We start from the raw sequence: 22755 nt of genomic DNA, 5'->3' as shown, positions 1-22755 counted from the left end.
GATTATCACATCAAGTAAAATAGCAACTTTAGAATGTTATCAAGAGTACTTTCAAATTTGGTCAGTACATAATAAGCTTGTGTAGGACAAATCCAAGACAGAAGCAATTTTATTCTCAAGAAAGCATCAGCTTCCGACTGTAAAGCTAATGTATGATGGAATTGAGATACCTGTTAAAAATAAGGTTAAATATTTGGGTGTTATTCTTGATAGAAAATTATTATGGACTAGCCATGTTAGACATCAAATTAACTCTGCAAAACAATATTCTGCTTGTCTTTTAACGGTTGCCAAGAGTAATTGGAGCCTGAATATACATACATTGATGATGCTATATAGATCAGTAATCGAAAGCCATATTTTATACGCGTGTCCTATTTGGATGTCTGCATTGAGAAAAAAAACATTCAGCAAATGCTACAGTCGGCACAAATATCTTCTATGATCATAATTTATAAACCCTTTAACACAGCTCAAACGCATATGGTACCGCTCTCAGAGGAGTGCTTCCAAAGGATTTCAGAGCATTGGAATTTGAAGTATATTAAGATACGGAAAAAAAAAGTCGACCTTAAAATTGGCCGAGGGTTTTGAGTCCTACTTTGAATTGAATGAGCTATTCGGCACATCATAGTCGTTATACCGACCAAATTATTGCAAATTTTTTTGGTCCTTCCTTTTATGACTAGTGTATTTCATATAGATCGTAAATCTTTAAATGAGTTTTTTTGTGCTAAATAGTTTGATGAGTTTAAAAATTCTGTTAGCACATGGCCGGCTAACTTTTTTTGAAAATAAAGATGACCTTATCTCTGCATCAAAATTCCAACCAATAGCAGATTAACACAGCTTATTACAGGGCATAGCAGATTGCTTCATTTTTAAAATAGGATTGGCGAAGCTGAATCTCCATTGTGCTTGTGCAGTCTATGGAAACAGGTTGTCATCTTCTGTTTGATTGCCCTGTTTATTGTAGAGCACGTATACTAATGGAGTTCGAATTAAGTGAATATGAAATGAGTGTGCTATTTCCTTTATCGCTGATAATTAGAAATAATAGAATTCGGACTATCATAAACAGATTTTTATCCCGAACGAAGAAATTTGACTTTTAGTTAGTGTTTATGTTTTGTTTTCGATAGTGTGTATTCTTTTTTCTCTTTTTTTGTAGTGTGTACATGTTTTTTTTTTTCGTGAAATACCTATTTTTGTTTAATCATGAAATAAACTATCTCTCTATATATAGATACAGATTTCAATATAGATTTTTTCATATATTCATGTGCTCTCCAACGGGAATTCTTTGCTGTATAGATAAGAAAATACTGTTTGAACAATCTCATACATATATCACCCTTGGAAAGGTTTAACCTCTGTAGGCTATAAATTCTTTTGAGTTTAGATAAATTTGGACTAGAAGCAAAGCTTATTTCAGATATATGCCAATCAAAATATTTCCTCACATCCAAGCTAACATTTCACCCAAACAATATCATTGGTTTTTTCCTCAATGTGAGTTCTTTGGTGAACAGCTAAAGAAGACCTTTGACTGAACTTTTTCATACATATATCACATTGGTAAGGTTTTTCCCCTGAATGGCTTCTTTGATGCTTAGATAATTCAGGGCTAGAAATGAAGCACTAGCCCTAACTAGCCCTAGTAATGGAGTTCGAATTAAGTAAATATGAAATAAGTGCACCGTTTCCTTTATCCCTGATAATTAGACATAATAAAGTTTGGACTATTGTAAACAGATTTTTATCCCGCACCAAGAGACTTGACATTTAGTTAGTGTTTATGTTTTGTTTTCGATATTGTGTTCTTTTTATCGTTTTTTTTTGTACTGTGTACGTATATTTCAGTTTTTTGTTAATTTTCCTGTGAATTGCCTATTTTTGGTTTAATCACGAAATAAACTATCTATCTATATATAGATACAGATTTCATTATAGATTTTTTCATACATTCATATGCTCTACAGTGTGAATTCTTTGCTGTATAGATAAGAAAATGTTGTTTGAACTTTCTCATACGTATGAAAGGTTTAATCTCTGTATAAATTCTTTTGAGTTCGGATCTTAATTAATTTTAATATTTAGAAGGACCTTGTGACTCAGAGCTCTTATTTTAAATCCCGACCGGCATTAAGCCCCTGATTTTCCTTTTAAAGCAATCTATTGATTCTTAGAATTTTGCAAGAGCTCATACCAAATGAGCTCTTGGACATGGCTCTTCCGACCTCATCACAAGTGCCATATGAGCTCTTAGCTCTTGTTATTCATTGTACTCATTTCATTTGACAGGCCAGCTGGGTTCAATGTTTTAGGCTCTGTTTTCCCTGTTTTCTGTTCTCCCTGTTTTCTCTGTTTTCCTCTGTTCTCCCCGGTGTGAATCCGTCGATGTTTTGTTAAGTTAGAACTATCACTGAACTTTTTCATGCATATACCACACTTGAAAGGTTTCTCCCCAGTATGAATTATTTGGTGTCTCGATAGATGAGAACTACGGCTGAACTTTTTCATACAAATATCACACTGGTAAGGTTCTTCTCCTGAATGGATTCTTTGATGCTTAGATAATTCAGGGCTAGAAATGAAGCACTTTTCACATACTTGACATTTGAAAGGTTTCTCCTCGGTGTGAATCCGTCGATGAATTGTTAAATAAGAACTTTGCCGGAACTGTTTCAAACATATATCACACTTGAAAGGTTTCCCCTTGGAATGACTTCTTTGGTGTTGTGTCAAATTATCACTAGAAGCAAAGCTCTTTTCGCATATTTCACACTTGTAAGGTTTTTCCCCAGTGTGAATTATTCTGTGTCTAGACCGACAAGAACTACTAATGAACTTTTTCCTACAAATATCACACATGTAAGGTTTTTCACCTGAATGAATTCTTTTATGTCTAGATAACTCAGAGCTAGAGCCAAAGCTTTTTTCACATACTTGGCACTTGAAAGGTTTCTCCCAAGTGTGAATTCTTTGGTGTGTAGTTAAGCAAGAACTATTACTGAACTTTTTCATGCATATATCACACTTGAAAGGTTTCTCCCCAGTATGAATTATTCGGTGTCTCGATAGATGAGAATTACGGCTGAACTTTTTCCTACATATATCACACTCAAAAGGTTTTTCTCCAGAGTGACTTCCTTTATAATCCGATATATCATGTATCACTTGATTGAAATCTGAAGCCCCATGTTGAAAATCTGAATCTATTTCTTGTTTTAGATATATAGTGATTAAGCCAGGCATACTAGATATCCCATTTACATGGTCGGGTAGATCATTCTCAACCAAAGATGTGACAGAGATGTCTAAAAAAAAGTCAAACTAAATTATTGCTTTTGAGATTTGTTTATCAACAATATATTTGAAACTTGATTTGCAACAGTAAATTAAAAATGAGCGAACAGAAATTTTCATGACTCTACCTCAAGTAATTAACACATAGCGTAGATAACTTCGAAGACCACACTGGCTTTCCATAGTGAAAGTAAAACAGTTCAAAACAGGGATGAAACCTTTTAATTCACAGAAAACACATATTAATCTTTCAACTGGATATTTCGAACACATATATGTGTTCGAAATATCCAGTCAAAAATTGTTATATCTCTTCACTGTCAATTAAAAGGTTTCATCCCTATTTTGAACTGTTTTACTAAAACATAACGTATAATCTGACAATATTCTTTTTATAGTTTTCCCTTACTGATATCAGTTTTTTAGAGCCTAGAACAATTTTTAAAACTTGAGGTATTTCAAGACTCGTTTTAATGAGATTACACGCAAAAATATACTGTTTTTAAACGAGCAATATTTGTGGATGTAAGTATGTATGTATATATGTGTTTTTTTTTTCGAAAACGACCCCATATTTTTACAGGAAAATTAGCATCCTGGTATCTAAACAAACAATTTAGATGGATCAGAAGTTTGCAAAAGTTGGTTCAGAGTCTTAATTTTAGAAAAAAATATTTATGCGAGAGACGTCATTTTTATATACATCAGTGTTGCAATGACGTCACACTTGGACAAATTGAAGATTTTCAGGTAAGGAGAAGTTTATATAGACTTCAGTATGAAAAGACATTAAGGCGCGTAAAGAGCAAAAACTGGTAATTGTAAAAATAGTTGTATATATCAAACAGTTCGTGGTAACCAACTGTAGTAAGGAGCGACCAATAGTAACCAAAACTCTAAAAAATGGAATTTTGATACCAATAGCTTCATCAAAAGATTCGTATTTTAATGAAAATTTTAAATACATAAGTTTCATCAAGTTTAGTTTTACCCATCAAAAGTTACGAGCCTGAGAAAATTTATGTTATTACAGAAAAAAGGGGAAACAAACACTAAAAGTCATAGAATCTTAACGAAAATCACACCATCAGATTCAGCATATCAGAGAACCCTACTTTAGAAGCTCCTATCTACAAAATGTGGAATTTTGTATTTTTTGCCAGACGGCAGATCACGGATGCGTGTTTGTTTGTTTTTGTTTTTTTCCCAGGGGTGATCGTATCGACCCAGTCGTTCTAGAATGTTGCGAGAGGGCTCATTCTAACGGAAATAAAAAGTTCTAGTGCCCAATTTAATTGACCAAAAAACTGGAGGGCACCTAGGCCCCCTCCCACGCTAATTATTTTCCCAAAGTCAACGGATCAAAATTCTGAGAGCCATTTTATTCAGCGTAGACGAAAAACCTCATAACCATGTCTTTGGGGACGACTTACTCCCCCACAGTCCCCGTGGGAGGGGCTACAAGTTACAAACTTTGACCAGTGCTTGTACAGGCGTTTTCAGGAGGATTTTTCGGTTGGGGGAAGGGGTTGAGAAGAGGGGGATATGTTGGGAGAACTTTCCATCGAGGAATTTTTCATGGGGGAAGAAAATTTCCATGAAGGGAGCGCAGTATTTACTAGCATTACTTAAAAAAAAAACAATAAAAAATTACGAACAGAAATTATTACCCATATATTATCACCTCCTCCTAATACCACGCTCTTTATGCTAAAGTATTTTTAGTAATTTCAACTATTTATTCTACGGCTTTTGTGATTCAGGGGTCATTCTTAATGAATTGGGACAAAACTTGAGCTTTAGTGTAAAGAGAGGTACTGACGAGGGGGCGAACCCCCTCATATATGTAATAAAAACATGAGAATACAAAAGTTCTTTACGTAAGCTAATTTATAAGTTACGTATATCTTTTACTAATAAAAAGATTAAAAGTTCTAGTTGCCTTTTTAATTAACCGAAAATCAGAGGGCAACTAGGCTTCTTCCCCCGCTCTTTTTTCTCAAAATCATTCGATCGAAATTATGAGAAAGCCATTTAGCCAAAAAAAAAAATGTAGATTTCGTTTTAATTATTCTTCTGCGGAGAGCCAAAATTAAAACATGCATTGATTCAAAAACTTTCAGAAATTAAATATAAAAAAAAACAAGTTTTTTAACTGAAAGTAAGGAGCGACACTAAAATTAAAACGAACAGTAATTACTTCGTATATGAAAGGGGCTGCTTCCTCATCAACGCCCCGTTCTTTAGACTAAAGTTTTTAATGTCTTAAAAAGAAGAGTTGAGAGAAAGAGTCAAACCTTAGCGTAAAGAGCGGGGCGTTGATGAGGAAGCAGCCGCTTTCATATACGGAGTAATTTCTGTTCGTTTTAAGTTTTAATGTGGCTCCTTACTTTCAGTTAAAAAAACTTGTTTTTTTATTTAATTTTAACAATGGATTGCAACAATTCAAGAACCTTAAAAAAGAAAACTAAACTTGAAGCTTAGTTTAAATTGTTGTTACAAAAACATCGCTACCAAATTTCTTTTCTTATAAGTATAAGAAATGTAAGACACGAAAAAGCTTGAAAATTTTTTTCAAGTTCCGTTCACAATCACTAAAGTTATTATTTATGCTATAAAAATATTTACAGTGCCTGTGCAATAATTTTAACTGCGTAGTTTTTCGAAACTATGTTTTATTTTAAACTTGTAAACGGGACTTGGATGGGGAGTATTCACGAGTAAAATTTTGAACACCAGTTTAAGGGTTTTCTTCCATAGAGATTTTAGAGGTAGACCTTATATCTTTTCAAGGCTTACACTCCAGAAATGACACTAAAATCACACTTTGGTACCATAAGACATTTTACGATGGTCTTGTGATAACAAAAGTATTAAAATCCACATGGATGTATTAGCTTTAAGACGATTTTAAGCAGCTCCCTAAGATGTTCTAGTGCTCTTTAAGCAGTGGAGAAAGAAAATAGACAGAATATGAAGTTATGAGCGCCTTCAACACTTTCTAAGATTTTCCAATTTGTTTCCACAATTAACTTTTACTATCAACAAGAATTTGAATAATATCCGCCCTTCCTGAATCAGCATTAACGGTTAAATTTTCTTAAACATATATTTAAATTTGTGGCAAGTATGGGTTCTGATTTTCTTTGTCTTAGATTTTAACTAGTTATGAGATTCAAGTGTGTTCCGGCCCTGGACATGATGATTTTCGCTAGCTTTAAATAAGTAAGACACAAGGATAGTTGTTTTTAGAGGAGGGAAAAGAAATAAAGTTTGGCATTTAAATAGCACTAAAAAAACATTTACACAAGAATAAACCAATGAATAACATCACCCATTCGTAAGTTAAAAATACCTCAATTTTTCTAATTTTTCCTCTCCCTTCAGTACTAAACCCCATCCCCTAAGTCCCCCAAAGAGAGCGGATCCAGTTCGGTTACGTCAATCACGTATCTACGACATTTTGCAAGCGTTTTCCAAGATTTCCGGTTTCCCCCTCCGGGGGAGATAAGAGCTCTGAGGCATGAGTTCCTCCTAAATATCAAATTTCATTCAGATCCAGTCACCCGTTCTTAAGTTAAAATACCTCAATTTTTCTAATTTTTTTCAAATTAACAACCCCAAGCTCCCCTAAAGAGAACGGATCCGCTCAATTGTCAATCACGTATCTATAACTTGTGCTTATTCTTCCCAGCAAGTTTCATCCCGATCTCTCCACTCTAAGCGTTTTCCAAGATTTCTGGTTCCCCCTCCAGCTCCCCCCAAGGTCACCGGATCTGGTAAGGATTTAAAATTAGAGTTTTAAAGCACAAGATCCTTCTAAAGATTAAATTTCATTAAAATCTGATCTCCCGTTCGTAAGTTAAAAATCGAATTACTCCCCCCAACTCCACCAAAGAGAGCGGATCCGGTCCGGTCATTTCCGTCAAATATCTTGGACTTGTGCTTATTCTTTCCACCAAGTTTCATCCTGATCTCTCCGCTTTAAGCGTTTTCCAAGATTTCCGGTCCTCGCCCCAATGACACTGGATCCAGTCGGGATTTAAAATAAGAGATCTGAGTTACGAGGTCCTTCTAAATATGAGATTTCATTAAGATCCGATCACTCCTTCGCAAGTTCGAAAAAAAACCTTATTTTTTCTAATTTTTTAGAGTTAACCCCCCCCCCCAACTCCTCCAAAGAGAACGGATACGTTCCGGTTATGCCAATCACATATTTAGGACTTGTGCTTATTTTCCCAACAAGTTTCATCCCAATTCCTCCACTCTAAGTGTTTTCTAAGATTTTAGGTCCCTCCCAACTTCCCCCAATGTCACCGGATTCGGTCAGGATTTAAAATAAGACCTCTTAGACACGATATCTATCCAGAAATCAAATTTCATTTAGATCCGATAACTCCTTCGCAAGTTTAAAATATCTCATTTTTTTCTAATTTTTCAGAATTAACACCACCCCAACTCCCCCAAAAAGAGCGGATCCGTTCTGGTTATGTCAATCACGTATCTAGAACTTGTGATTATTTTTCCCACCAATTGTTTTATTTTTTTTTTTTTTTGCATGAGGATTGAGTTAAATGAGGGTTGCATATCATGGGGGTTGAATTAGTTAGAAGTTGAGTTGCACAGCAGGGTTCAGTGAAAAGGGGATTCAGTAAAACAGAGAGAACAAAGCGAGGTCAGTTAAATGGATCCAGATACGTGGAAGTTAATTAAATTGACTGTTGAGTTGTATAGGGTTGAGGTGAATGGGGGTTCAGTTAAATAGGGATTGAATTACAAGAGGGTTCAGTTATACAAGTTCAATTTCAGGGAACCTTTTCTCCTATGTGTTTAGATCCATCAGTACAAGCAATCAAGCTTTATTTCGTATTACTTCGTATAACTTTATTTCGTATTCGTATTTTATTCGTATTACTTTATTTCGTATTCGTATTTTATTCGTATTACTTTACTTCGTATTACTGACTATTGAAAAATTTGTCCCTAGGATGAATTGAGTGGCGTCTAGTCAAAAAAGAAGCAAAAGTCAAAACTTTTCCCATATCTTGGAATCAAATAGTTTTTCCCAGCTTGATTTCTAAGGTGTTTAGAATTCCAGATCAACAAGTAAATTTTTTTGCATACTTTACGCTATAATAGTTTGTCTCCCTTATGAAACTTCCAGTGTACTGATAAATTTGAACTATGATTGGACTTTTCATTAAGATATCAAACTCGAGAAGTCTTTTTCTAGTTTGGAGTCTTTTTCTAGTTTTTTTCTAGTCTTTTCCTAGTTTGAAGTCTTTTTTTAGTTTTTTTCTAGTCTTTTTCTAGTTTGAAGTCTTTTTCTAGTTTTTTTCTAGTTTGAAGTCTTGGCTGTTTGGGTAAACGTTAACAGTGGAAATTCATTTTCAATACTCAAAACATTTTTCAAACATAGACATAAAGTGGGAGACTATCAACAATGACACTCTCCAGACTAAAAAAAAGGTCGAAATAAAGATTACCTTTAAAGTTATCGTTACCTTCATATTATATTACCAGCAATATAATATATTATATAATATTATTATATTTACTATATAGTATTTTATATAAATATCACCTTTTACCAGCAATATATTTTGACATTTAATTCCACTTCCATCGTATATAACAAATTTACAAGAAAAGAAATCGTGATTCTCTAACTTGGAATGTCAAGCTTTTAGCGCTAATTAATTTCTTGGACCTTATGAGCAAGGCTCTTTTAAAAAGCTAAACAAAAACTGGCTTATTAATAGTTTCTTTCAGTTTTTGCTAGAAATATTAAAGTCAATACATATTTTAACAATAATTTAGGATGTTGAGATTTATTTTCACAAGATCTCAGACAAAATTACCTAGATTTATTTCATACGGAAGATATCTATTAATAGATTCTAAATTTTAGCTTTCTGATAGGAAAAGGCAGTAGACTGAAGATACCTGAGCTTCAAACATTAAACTCATCCAGTTTGGAGAAAAACTAAGGGCGAAAAAGTAAAGGTGCCATTCCAAACATGTCCGTGACAACAAGCTTACTGATTTCTCATAAGATTCAAGATTTCTGATTTCTTTAAGACCAATTTCGTAAAAAAAATTTCTAAAGCGGTATAAAACTGTCAATAAATACTAAAAAGATCTTAAGTGACAAGTGAAAACTATCAACAATTAAATAAACTAACTCAAATTATCGCTTATTCAATCATAATAGCAATAGCCGACAATAAAACGTACATAATATTATTGCAAAACATAAAAAATCTTAAATTCTTAAAATATTAAATATATAAATATCAAAAATTGGGCTCCTTCTGTTCTTTTTCTTTCATTTTCCTATTCTTTGTCAAAAAGAATAGAATTGTTTGGAAAATGGTTGTTTTACTAAATATCCCTTTCCTGAATAGTTTATTGGGAAAAACAGGCACTTGCTACAAACCAAGAGTAAAACTATCCAGGAGACAGCTGCAACCTGAAAATCCTCCGAAATTCTTTCCTTTGAAAGAATTTCGAAATTTCACAGGTCTTCTTTAACAAAAAAAAAAAAAAAAAAAAAAAAAAATTATGCACAATATTCAGAAGAAATTTGAAATTCTAGTTTTACACAACATCAAATGCTAAAAGATGACTGGTTTTAGGGAAGTTTACTGGTGATAACTTTGACCAATGCAATTAGACATTGTTTTAAATAATGTTCAAGCTAGACTCCTGATGACACAAGGTCACAACTGGTGAGGCAAAAGTCAAGACTTAACAAAAGTCAATGTTCTCTATTATTTCAAATTCGCAGCAGAGGCGAAATTCAAACCGTTTAAAGTTGCAAAATCTGCAATCAAAGCATAAATCTTAAAATAAATTTTAATAAATAAATCTTTAGATTTTTAAATAAATGATTTAAATCTTTTAAATCATTTAATTTATTTAAATATAAGATAAATCTTATATCTTTAATATAGATTGTAATATTTGTAAATTTATTATTAATAAATTAATATTTATAATATAATTTAATCTTTAATATAAGATTTATTTAAATCTTTTAAATAAAAGATTTTTAAATAAATCTTAAAAGTTTTTATGACTTTTGTGTCTTCAAAATTATTGAATTGGCTCAACCATACCGACTAGAATGATATTTTTTGATTGCTGATCTCCATTTTATTGCAAAAAATATATTGCATAGTTACATTTTATTTAGCTATGGGTATTTCAAACTTCTTATGCAGTGAATACATTTCTATTAATATAAGCAATAGAGAAAATACCATAGAAAAATTCATTTACCCAATTCAGCTGTTGTAAGAGAGAGAAGGCAAGAGCATGAGGTTAATAGCTATAGTGATTTTTTGTTCAAAGACACAATTAGATGACAATATTTTATGTCCTATCCTCCTGATTCCGAATTTTACAGTAAAAATTTCTTTCTAAATAAGAGAGGGACACAAAAGTAAACATGAAAGAAAGTTCAAGGAATCTTTCATTTCTTTCGAAATGCCTAGGGATAATTATCCCAGATTGGATATGCAAATGGATACAGTAAAGCTTGATATGTTTGAAAACATACCTTTAACAATGCTTGTATCTAACTCACGTTTGACAGGATCAGATTCAGGCTCGATTTTTGCAGTAATATCTTGAGAATTATAAAAAGTATGGTCTACCTGATCAGTCACTAAAATAGAAGGCTTCCATCCGAGAGTATTCATGCTATCACCTGATCTGTCTTCAGGTTCTGGAAATATTACAAGTAAAATCACATAAGAATCCTCACAAGAAACCAAGGGGGCTCCTTTTACAATAGTTTAGCATCTAACACAACTTTTATATTGCACTTTGAGATGAAGAAAGAAGCTAAAATCAAAAGATACTTAAAAGAAACAAATATATTTAAAAGAAATTAAATAACAATCAAATCTTCAACTATTAAAAAAAAAATCAAATGATCTTAAAATTTTTTTAAATATCTTAAAAAAAACTAAATTACCTTAGAAACATTCAAAAATTAATAACAATCAATAGTTTGCCATAATAACAAGTGTAAAAGAACTGTCCTTCCAGATAATTTCAACAATCTTGTACTTTTTACACAGTAACAATGAATAGAGTTACATCAGTTACTATACTTTCAGGCGAAATTATCTGATTTTTTTTAGACAAAAGGGCCTTTAGTTTCTTCAATTATGTATTAATAGACAAATCTGACTCATTTACTAACAGGTCAACTTCTATTATTAATTTTCAAATGTTATAAAATATAATGATCCATTCTCTTCAAGAGGGTTTTCTCTCCCCAAAAAAGAAAGAAAAAATATCAAAAAGAAGAGAGCTAAAGACATTCCCACCATAGGTCTTGCCATAGATTCTAACCATATACTTGGGAAGAGAATATTCATAATAACGACTATCAGTAAAAGACCAAAATTCCCCACCAGGCAAGCATACGCAAGCTGTGGATGAATAAAAGATAAATAAAGGCGAAGTATATATTATACTATTTATAATCATGAAACGGAAATTAAACTACAGCGGACAGTTTCCCTATCCCCTCTTTAAACACACCAAAGGAAAAAAATAACTTGTACAGAAACAATAATAGTAACACTAATACCATCTGCTAAAAAACGTCCTCTAGCTTCCTTGAGTATTTTTCAATCAAGAATAAGATATATGGATAGGTATTATCTTTTTACAATTGTAACGAATCAATTACCTTCCTTAACAACTGTACGATAAGAGAGGTTAGTTTGGTCCATTATTCATCAATCAAGTCAAATTCACAACTGGCTTTCTTGATTGAATTTACTCTTCCTGGTCATCCAATTCTTCAGACACTTAGAGACATTCGGGCCAAGTACCTTTAAAAGCAAGAAATCTTTACTTGTTGGCAAAGCTTTAAAAATCATTTACAACATTTCAAATGAAAAAAAAAAGATTGTAATTGAAAATACTTTGAATATCATTCATTACCAAGAACTACAATACCTCTGGATTCAAGAAAACTACATGTTATTGTCAGATTTTAGGCCTAATTTGCAGAAATATTCAGTTTTATTTATATTATAATAGCAAACCTAAATAAATTACAAAAGATCTTCAATAAAAAGTGTATATGTTGATGTGTACCAAAATCTACAAAACAAAAGATGAAATTCATTAAAAAAGAGGCTCATCCAAGAACAAAATGAATTGGAAAGGTGTAGAAGGAACAATTTTTGAAAACTTAGACACAATTAAGAATGGATGTAAGGAAAACCGGTGACGAAAAAACTTGGATCATTGTGGATTTATTTTGCAATGACAAATTTCGCCTGATGCCAAGGAAAAAACATGCTTATATATATGATTGATAGTGGGTCTTGACGTAGGGAGGGCTGGATCAGAGCCCATTCACATACTATGTCAAAACTCTGGTACCACTTAAAAAAAAACAATATACAACACGCCTAATTTACGTTAAAAAGAGGGCAAGGAGGTATAGGCTAGATTCTCCATCAAACTACAACATAGCTCATTGCTGCGCCAGGTTCAGATTTTGCTTGACCTTTACCAAGTTCCCGTTAAAAAAATAGCATATTTGGTATACGTTCCAGCTGAATTTTTTTTTTAAATAAGGTAGCTAGTGGGGGGGAGGGATATGGTTGAGGGGATATGAATTAAATTCTTATCTTAATATTACTCCATAAAAAAAATCAGGTAATGGCATAGTAGTATTTTTCATCTCCATCTTTACAGCTATGTTGTATCTGTGAGGAAAAACCAGTTGCAATTTCTGAAACCTTTTTCCTAGAGACTTGATTGTCCTATTCTCCTTTGGGATATATTTTTCGGACCTTTTGATTATTCACAGTGAAAGGGCTATTCTAAGAAAATAATTAAAGAACTGCAAGAGGTTAATGGAGTAACCAGCACATAACAGCAGCATGAAAAGGGAGCTGAATACCCTCCATTTACTTTTAAGCACTTAATAAGGACTCACAAGCTTTTAGCTTTCTGATCAAAGGACTTCCATCCCCATTTTTGGCCACCACCCATCTATACTGAGTAAAAAAGGGAAATATGACTAATTGTTGAGTCAATGAGAGAGTTAGAGCTCCTCTACTTCCTCAGATTTAAGAGTCTTGATATTTTTCCTCAGTGAATAAACCCATACTGATTTTATGCATTTCTGACTGTCTTTTCAGCTATACTAACAACCCCAACCAAGTCTTTGGGGAAGTATGGCTGTATAGAACTATTCAGATCATATCTAATTGACAATTCTGAAATCTTTAACTATTGTATGGTGTAAAAAAAGAAAGCGCAGGACTTTCCCTCCCCTGATCCCACAGCGTAGGCAGAGCTTCAACTTGTGAACTGTTTAAATAGCAGAAATGCCAGAGTCACTGAAGACATTAGTGTTACCTCTAGCAAAAAACTATCATAAAAAATTAGTGAAAAGTCACTGAAAAGCACAGAAACTACGAGCGATTCCAGATATTTCTGCTCTGATTCGAGACTTATGAGATTTCCCATGAATAAAAGTAGTTAAAATCTTTGATTTATTTTAAGAATTAAATAAAAAAAACAAGTTTTTTTAACTGAAAGTAAGGAGCAACATTAAAACTTAAAACAAACAGAAATTACTTTGTATATGAAAGGCGCTGCTCCCTCCTCAACGCCCCGCTCTTTACGCTAAAGTTTGACACTTTCTCTCAAATCTGCTTTTTAAAACAGTAAAACTTTTTAAGACAGTAGCAACAATGTTACATAAAACAGCTATGAATTACACAGGGAACTACTAAAAATTGGTGTCACCAACTTCTTGAACATCATATGGAAAGAGAGATATACTTATATACCTGTACTATTAAAAATAAGTAGAAGCACAAATCAACTCACAGTGTTTTCACAGTCTGGATCTGTGGCAGACTGTCAATCAACCAACTAGATACAAAATTTTTCCAAAGACTCTGAAGGATTTAGTCTTACTACAGGATAAAGATCAGCTTCTGAATATAAATTATTTACCCCCAGGGTTGTTACAAGCCAATATGAAACTAATTTGCTCCACAGTGCAAAGTACCGGTAATCAAGGTAAGTGTTTGGGGGGAGAGGGGACAAAAGATTTTACCGACTGGCTGGTCATTTTACTGATTGTTTTTTGTCAATAATTACAATAATGTCTGTTTCAAATACAATACATAAAATCACAACAGGAGTTGATAAAACCACTGCATTTACTGATCAAGATTCAGATTTTGGTACCAAGGAACAATTTTTGGCCACGGAACAATTCACCAAGGAACAATTTTGGCCACCAGCCATCTATACTGAGTACAAAAGGGAAATATGACTAATTGTTGAGTCAATGAGAGAGTTAGAGCTCCTCTACTTCCTCAGATTTAAGAGTCTTGATATTTTTCCTCAGTGAATAAACCCATACTGATTTTATGCATTTCCGACTGTCTTTTCAGCTATACTAACAACCCCAACAAAGTCTTTGGGCAATTCTGGCTGTATAAAAACTATTCAGATCATATCTAAGTGACAATTCTGAAATCTTTAACTATTGTATGGTGTAAAAAACAGAAAGCACGGGACTTTTCCCTCCCCTGATCCCACAGTGTAGGCAGAGCTTCAACTTGTGAACTGTTTAAATAGCAGAAATGCCAGTGTCACTGAAGACATTAGTGTTACCTCTAGCAAAAAACTATCATCAAAAATTAGTGAAAAGTCACTGAAAAGCAAAGAAACTACAACACCATCAACTCAAAACCACCAACAGTCACTTTATATGAGACAAATGAAGAAACAGGTCAGCAAACACGTCCAATGACCAGAGTGAGCAGCATCAAATAAGCAATTCCAGATATTTCTGCTATGATTCGAGACTTATGAGCTTTCCCATGAATAAAATTAGTTAAAATATTTGATTTATTTTAAGAATTAAATAAAAAAAACAAGTTTTTTTAACTGAAAGTAAGGAGCAATATTAAAACTTAAAACAAACAGAAATTACTTTGTATATGAAAGGGGCTGCTCTCTCCTCAACGCCCCACTCTTTACGCTAAAGTTTGACACTTTCTCTCAACTCTGCTTTTTAAAACAGTAAAACTTTTTAAGACAGTAGCAACAATATTACATAAAACAGCTATGAATTACACAGGAAACTACTAAAAATTGGTGTCACCAGCTTCTTGAACATCATATGGAAAGAGAGATATACTTATATACCTGTACTATTAAAAACAAGTAGAAGCACAAATCAACTCACAGTGTTTTCACAGTCTGGATCTGTGGCAGACTGTCAATCAACCAACTAGATATAAAATTTTTCCAAAGACTCTGAAGGATTTAGTCTTACTACAGGATAACGATCAGCTTCTGAATATAAATTATTTACCCCCAGGGTTGTTACAAGCCAATATGCAACTAATTTGCTCCACAGTGCAAAGTACCGATAACAAGGTAAGTGTTTGGGGGGAGAGGGGACAAAAGATTTTACCGACTGGCTGGTCATTTTACTGATTGTTTTTTGTCAATAATTAACATAATGTCTGTTTCAAATACAATACATAAAATCACAACAGGAGTTGATAAAACCACTGCATTTACTGATCAAGATTCAGATTTTGGTATATGTCACATGTTACTATTTTAATGCTCTTTGTTTAGCCAAATAGAAAATTGTGGCACAGTCTGTAAACTCATGGCAGGAGTCAGTAAAACTGTGTCATTTACCAACCAAGTTTGAACTTTATGTAGATGACATGTCAGTATTTTTGTGGTCTTTATATATCCAAACAAAGGATTTTAGCGGCATCAGAGAAGTCATGGTGCTTCATTTCAAGATTTTACCAACTAAATATTTTTACAGTGACAAAAAAATTGGGGGAGGGGCGTCCCTTCACCCCCTTCCCTCAATACACGACAGCCCTGCTTACCCCGGTGGGAAAGAGCAATTAATTGATCCTTGAAGTGAATTTTTTATACTAAAAAATGATCACATAAAGAGAACTTCTGAGAATTACAGTACAATCAGTTAAGAGCAGGAATGCATAGCCTGCTCACTTCTAGTTCAAGATTGCTCATTTGGGCTAACCTAAATAGCAAACTAAACCACCATGAGATGACCTAAATGTGAGCTACTTACACTTTAGAAAAATTGAATGTCATTCAAACTCAAGTTAAAGCCCTAAACCTTCCCTTTCATAGCCCAAAGATGCAAGGAAAGAAATAAACAAGCACTTGAAAAAATGCAATAAAGGAAGGAAAAGGCAGAGGCTCAAAACAAACTAAGAAACTTAACTAAGTGCCTTTATGAAAGTTAAAGAGTACAAGATAGAGATACGGCAGTTTAAGCTAGCTTATGACAGTAAGAAAAACCAAAAGAAGCTCTGGAAATATAGATCCAGTATCAGTCATAGTCAAGAGATAAGTTTTATAATATAATGTGAAATGAAGAAAAATCCTTCCTTGTGATTTCAAAAAAAAAATGTTCTTTCGTAATTAAATCATACAAAACGACAAGTGAAATTTTTCAAGATGTACTGTTTTCGATTGATTCATATCAAATAAAGACACATGTATTCTTGAAAAAAAAACTATGCAAAGAGCAATGATGCAAAATATTATGCATTTGACAAGCTGAACAACTCAAAAACATCACAAATGATACTACAAGATAACTATTTTAATGAACACCATGAACACTTGGTATTTTACCTAATTTAAATAATTACCTATTTGATAGAATGTAGCCTAAATATTTTACTGGTATCTTACCATATCTTACTGATATATTTTATGATGCCTTGCAATTTTTACAACACCAAAGTGCAAAGAGGCTGGCAAAAACAAGTTTGGACAAGATTCTGTTTTGTGCATAGCTGTATCCCTTGGTCTGACTTACCCAAACAATAAAGTATATTATAGTACAGATAATTATAGTTTTAAAATAGTGAAATATTAGCTGAATTAACATTATATTAGTTCTGTAAGCTGTTAAAGACAATAAAAGGCTACAATCATTATTGAAATATAACAAACAAAGAAAATAATAAGAATATTATTGAAAAATGAAAGAATATTCACCTATTAGATTGAGCAAGAATTCCCAGCTTATGAATTGACTTAGGTTGTCTAATGGCCTAATTTTCATTAAAAGTGTGGTCAGATCTGGCACGTACGCAGGGGGGGGGGCCTTCGGGTCGGGGCCCCACCAAAATTTTGTGAAATGCTTAATTTCCTTTGTTTTCTTGGGATTTCTGGCAAAAGTAGGACATTCATTAAGAATCTAGATGCATGTGTGAAGCCTTTTTTGGGGGATTTTACAGCATGCAATTATCCGGTCAAGTCACTGCCCAATTATTAACCCATTTTCTGTCTAACTTTTTACCCTCTTTGAAGTAATTAGCAATTGTACTGTTATTTTTTTTTGTAAAAAAAAGCTTGCTTTCCACAGCAAAATAGAATTATCCTTGATATTAGGGCGTTTATCTCCCCCTTTTTGGGATAAAGTACAGCTTTTAATGGATCAATTATAGAAACTATCATTTTTCATTAAAATCTATGTTTTTGCAACAAAAGAACTACCCCCCACAGCACCCATATAGCACTGTTAACCCTAAAATTTTCCTTTAAGTGGGATATAATAGATTCATCACTGGTTCTAAACTGAAAACAAATGTTATTTGAATCCTTTAATTTGAAATTATTGTAGATTGGGTTGATAGGAATATCTCTAGTATTTCTATTTAGAAAAGGGTCTGTGTTATTAGATGTGTTTAATTTCGTTCCTTTCCAAAAAGAATATGGGAAGCCATTTGCTTCAGATATAAAAGTTGTCTCAGCAAAAGTACTAAAAGATCTAAGTGTTGAACAATGTAGCAGACCAAAGCAGAATCAATATCTTCAGTTTTACTTCAAAATTTTCACATCATAGAGAAACCTGCGTTTATGCTGTTTCCCTAAGACCCAGCATCCACCCTTGATTTCCTCCTTGATAATTCCAGATCTTCATTAAAAGGAAAACTGAAATTCACACTCTCCTGTTTAAGTCATAAGCAAACATACAGGATTCCCTAGAGTGAAGACGCAAAAGGATTCAATGCATAAATGTTTACTCATTTTTTTTCTAGAGGCACATCATGTGGATGGGGTGATCAAATAAACTTTGGAGGGGACTCAGTCAATTATAAATTGAAAGTTCCACTGCTGTTTTCAAAGATTTAGTCTGCTTTTAAACCAATTGCTGCTGAAAGAGTTGTTGTGACAAAAGCCTCTATAATAAATTCTTATTTTAGTTTAATGACCCTTGTGTTTCAGCACTTTCTTTTAAAAGAATCTGCAGATAAATACAGAATTGGTTCTGAGGAAGAGAAAAGCAGAGGACAGATGTAGAAATTGTTATGTAATTTTCAGGGCTTATTCAGGACTTTTGTTCAGGGTGGGTGGCTTTAGAACAGGCACCACCACCTAAATTAGAGTCTGAAGAAAAGGAGCTAGATTTGCCTGCAGAATCTGTTGAAGATGGTCTTAATGACAGTGAATGTAGCTGAATGATCTACTATTGTGATCCAGTTCTTAGTTAATCAAAGTGTTACAGACCAATTTTTTATTTGTATTTGGTTGCTTTTATAAATAAATGAAAAATAACATATAGATGATATGACTGAACATAGCTATTTAATTTAAAAGGATGATAGGTTTCTTAAGTAAAATGGTTAATTTTTTAGTTTTAAATGTAGAAAAAAATCTGCTAATATGATTTTACCCAAAATAATGGTAAATTTTTTACTTTTTACAAAATAGATGCCAAAAATCAGGCACTGTCCAAGTGCTAAGGTATTTCCCTAAGTACAAGATTACCAAAGGGATAAACAAGACTGTTAATTAAATTGATGAAACTCTAGATGAAGGATCATTCCTTTTTTAGCCCAGGAAAATGAGAATCACTAAAGATTTCAATAAAAACTCAGAGATATTTTATTTGACATGTTCAATCCTACAACATCACTACACATTTTTATAGCTTTTACCAGATAGTGTTCTTGCAAGTGGCCTCCTCTAATAAATAACAAGACATATTTTACCTTTTCACTTCTCCCTTCCAGTCATCCAAAAATGACCTAAAGCACAAGATTTCAACAAGTCTGTTAGTATTGAGAAATTATATTCAAGACTGCTAAATGAGATTACCTAAAAATTACACTTCCACTATGTAAGACATTTAAACTGTTGCTTCAGCTGAGAAAAATAACCTTATACTAGACAAGCTGACCCCGTGTTACACCAATATTTCAGAAAGGGGAAAATACCAAAAAGGTGCCTACAGACCCACTAGTTTTACCTCAGTGGGGTGACTACAGCCCTTGAGCAGGATATGAGTTCTGAAATTCTGACAGAATCTGTCACTAATGATACAGGCTACATCAATAATATGGTAAATAGAATAGCATAGGAAACAAAATGTACTTTCAATGATGACAACTACAAGCTATTTGGACCCATAAACCACCAAGGCCTACACTGTGACCTTCTGAAATTCAAACACAAGCACATGATTAGAAACCTGAGTTCCACATAAAGAAATACAGTGTCCTTTACTTTGGCGGTACTATCCTCTGTCCCCATTACAACATATTTGATTCCAATTCACTGCCAAAAACAGTGCTTAAGACAAGTCCCAAAGAAAGGGATTTAGAGTGCTGATAGACAAAAAACCGAAGTTCTAAAGCCAATGGCATCAAGTAGTATCAAAAGAAAATAGTCTTTGAGTACACAAACCCCTGGTGATCAAATATATCCCTCTTTACTCAACATTCTATGCAGCAATATACAAGGGGCAGTTCAAATAAGCTGTCCAAATATCCTGTAGATAGGCCTACTCAAACACAAAATATTCTAAGAACTCATTACATTTGTAAAAGTACTTCATTTTTCTTTACCCCCTTGCCATAACATTCAAAAATATAGCCTAAATTACAACTCTCTATCAGTTTTCTGAACAAGGCTAATAAAATTTGCCTTCTCAGACTTCCTGTTTACAAACCAAGTAGAGAAATTTACATTTCATATATAACCTAGCCTATATGAATTCAGAAAAATTAATTAAAAAATTCTACAACAACTGCTTACATTATTCTTAAAAGCATTTCTATTTACTTTTCTCTAACCCCTTCCCATTTCAAGCACAAATATGTGGCAAACATTACAAATTCTCCTTGAACTTTCTTTAGCATACAAAAGAAAAAAATATAGCTATACTAGTAGCATATCCTTAAATCTGTATTTTATGCTATGTCTCCTCCTTTTTGATAACACTTCAAATAATTACTAAATCCACACTTCTATTGTCCTCACTCATGCAGCTAAAATTTTATGTGGCTAGTCTGCCCCTCAAATCTGCAAAAGGAACAATGATAGCTATATCACAAGATCTAGGACAAAATAGAAGAAAAGCGCCCGGTACTCTGACACTTTGCCATTTTTTGACATTCAATCTACTATAATTACTCTATTATACTACCTAAAAACATTAATTATTCACATATTTTCTAGTTGTTGTTGTCGTTATGCTCTCCTCTGTGCTTTATGCACCTTGAGAGCCTTATCTCTTGGTTGTCATCCATGATTAAATAGCAGAAGCATTAAACATCTAATGCTCTACCAATGTCACTGAAGAACTGTACTAAGATGCGGGGCGATCTCTACATTTTTAGGAACTGATTTAAATCCTCCAAATACTAACTGCATTGAAGGGGCTATATTCTTTTTTATAAAGAAGCCAAATATATTTGAGTGATAACCATTGTAACTCAGGCATTTAAAAATAATATGCTCTAAGTCTTCTTCCACATCAACACAATTGGCACACAATGGGGATTCACCATATATTTTGGCTTTGTAAGTTCCAAAGCCAGCATGGTTTGATCTTAATCTAAATAGTATTCTCCCTTGTTTTCTAGTTAAAGAGCTGTATACATTAATTCCACCCTCTTGATCCACATAAGGTCTAAAATGCTGTTTGTTCAGAGTCTTTGCACTATCTGCAACCTTTTTCATGATTTTATCTATTTTCCTTTGGTTTTCTGAATGGTCCCATTCATCAAGTTGGATTCCTCGTGATGTTGCCTCCTTTGCTAACTTATCTGCTAATTCATTGCCAGATATACCAGAGTGTGATGGCACCCATTGAAGATGTATATCATTACTTTTACTTGCTTGTATATAAGCAAGATGACACTCCATTACTTCCCTTTTGTTTGAAAATGGATCATAATTTGCAACAGCCTGGATTGAGCTTTTAGAATCAATACATATGACTATTTTGTAATTTCTAAGATTATTTGCTACATATTGAAGAGTCTTATGTAGGGCTATAACCTCTGCTTGAAATATTGAGAAATATTCTGGTAGTTTAAATAATTGTGAGACACTCAATGAAGGTATGACAAACGCTGCTCCTACCCCCCTACCATTTTCAAACTTAGAGCCATCTGTATAGATAAATAGGCCTACTCAAACACAAAATATTCTAAGAACTCATTACAGTTGTAAAAGTACTTAATTTTTCTTTATCCCCTTGCTCTAGTATTCAAAAATAAAGCCTAAATTACAACTCTCTATCAGTTTTCTGGACAAGGCTAATAAAATTTGCCTTCTTAGACTTCCTGTTTACAAACCAAGTAGAGAAATTTACATTTCATATATAACCTAGCCTAAATGAATTCAGAAAAATTAATTAAAAAATTCTACAACAACTGCTTATATTATTCTTAAAAGCATTTCTATTTACTTTTCTCTAACCCCTTCCCAGTTCAAGCACAAATATGTGGCTAACATTACAAATTCTCCTTGAACTTTCTTTAGCATACGAAAGAAAAAAATGTAGCTATACTAGTAGCCTATCATTAAATCTGTATTTTATGCTATTTTACCTCCTTTTTTGATACCACTTCAAATAATTACTAAATCCACACTTCTATTGTCCTCACTCATGCAGAATTAAATTTTGTGTGGCTAGTCTGCCCCTCAAATCTGCAAAAGGAACAATGATATATCACAAGATCTAGGACAAAATAGAAGAAAAGCGCTCAGTACTCGGACACTTTAACCACTTGGCCATTTTTTTACATTCAATCTAAATTACTCTATTATACTACCTAAAAACATTAGTTATTCACATATTTTCTGGACAAGTAGCCCTAAATTAATTTAAATAACTTCGCCGTAGGCTATGCGGCACTACCGCTTTCAAATTTACCGATAGCTAGCAGTTTAGCTAAAACTCTGACATAGAATTTTTTCAGTGACATGGTTATTTCGCAATGAGCGTGTCCGAAAGCTCAAGTATGCAGAATTAATTTCGCATCCGTCTGGGATTCTTCAAAGAATTCTCAGTCCGGACTAGAATTTCATCTGTAATTATCGCAGGGTTATGACGTCAAAAACCCCACGAAAAAA

General features: G+C 33.2%; 1 protein-coding gene across 3 annotated transcripts; it reads right to left on the bottom strand.

The window, feature by feature from the left end:
* Window positions 1-1167: 1167 nt before the first annotated feature.
* LOC136028023 (zinc finger protein 681-like) lies at window positions 1168-22525 on the bottom strand. 3 transcript variants are annotated; one of them, XM_065705594.1, is made up of 4 exons: window positions 22455-22525; window positions 12020-12164; window positions 10874-11041; window positions 1168-3320 (listed from the first exon to the last, which is right to left on the bottom strand). In XM_065705594.1, the coding sequence occupies exons 2-4, from the start codon at window positions 12060-12062 to the stop codon at window positions 2266-2268; spliced, it is 1266 nt and encodes a 421-aa protein (XP_065561666.1). In that variant the 5' UTR covers window positions 12063-12164; window positions 22455-22525; the 3' UTR covers window positions 1168-2265. The 3 variants fall into 3 exon arrangements, with proteins under 3 accessions (XP_065561666.1, XP_065561667.1, XP_065561668.1); XM_065705595.1 differs by lacking the exon at window positions 22455-22525 and adding an exon at window positions 20819-20848; XM_065705596.1 differs by having other exon boundaries at window positions 1217-3320; window positions 10901-11041.
* Between the last annotated feature and the right edge of the window lie 230 nt (window positions 22526-22755).

This window comes from Artemia franciscana, chromosome 6 (assembly GCF_032884065.1).
Source record: "Artemia franciscana chromosome 6, ASM3288406v1, whole genome shotgun sequence".
NCBI lineage: Eukaryota > Metazoa > Arthropoda > Branchiopoda > Anostraca > Artemiidae > Artemia > Artemia franciscana.
Note: the sequence above shows the minus strand (reverse complement) of the source record. Positions and strands in the feature narration are given on the sequence as shown.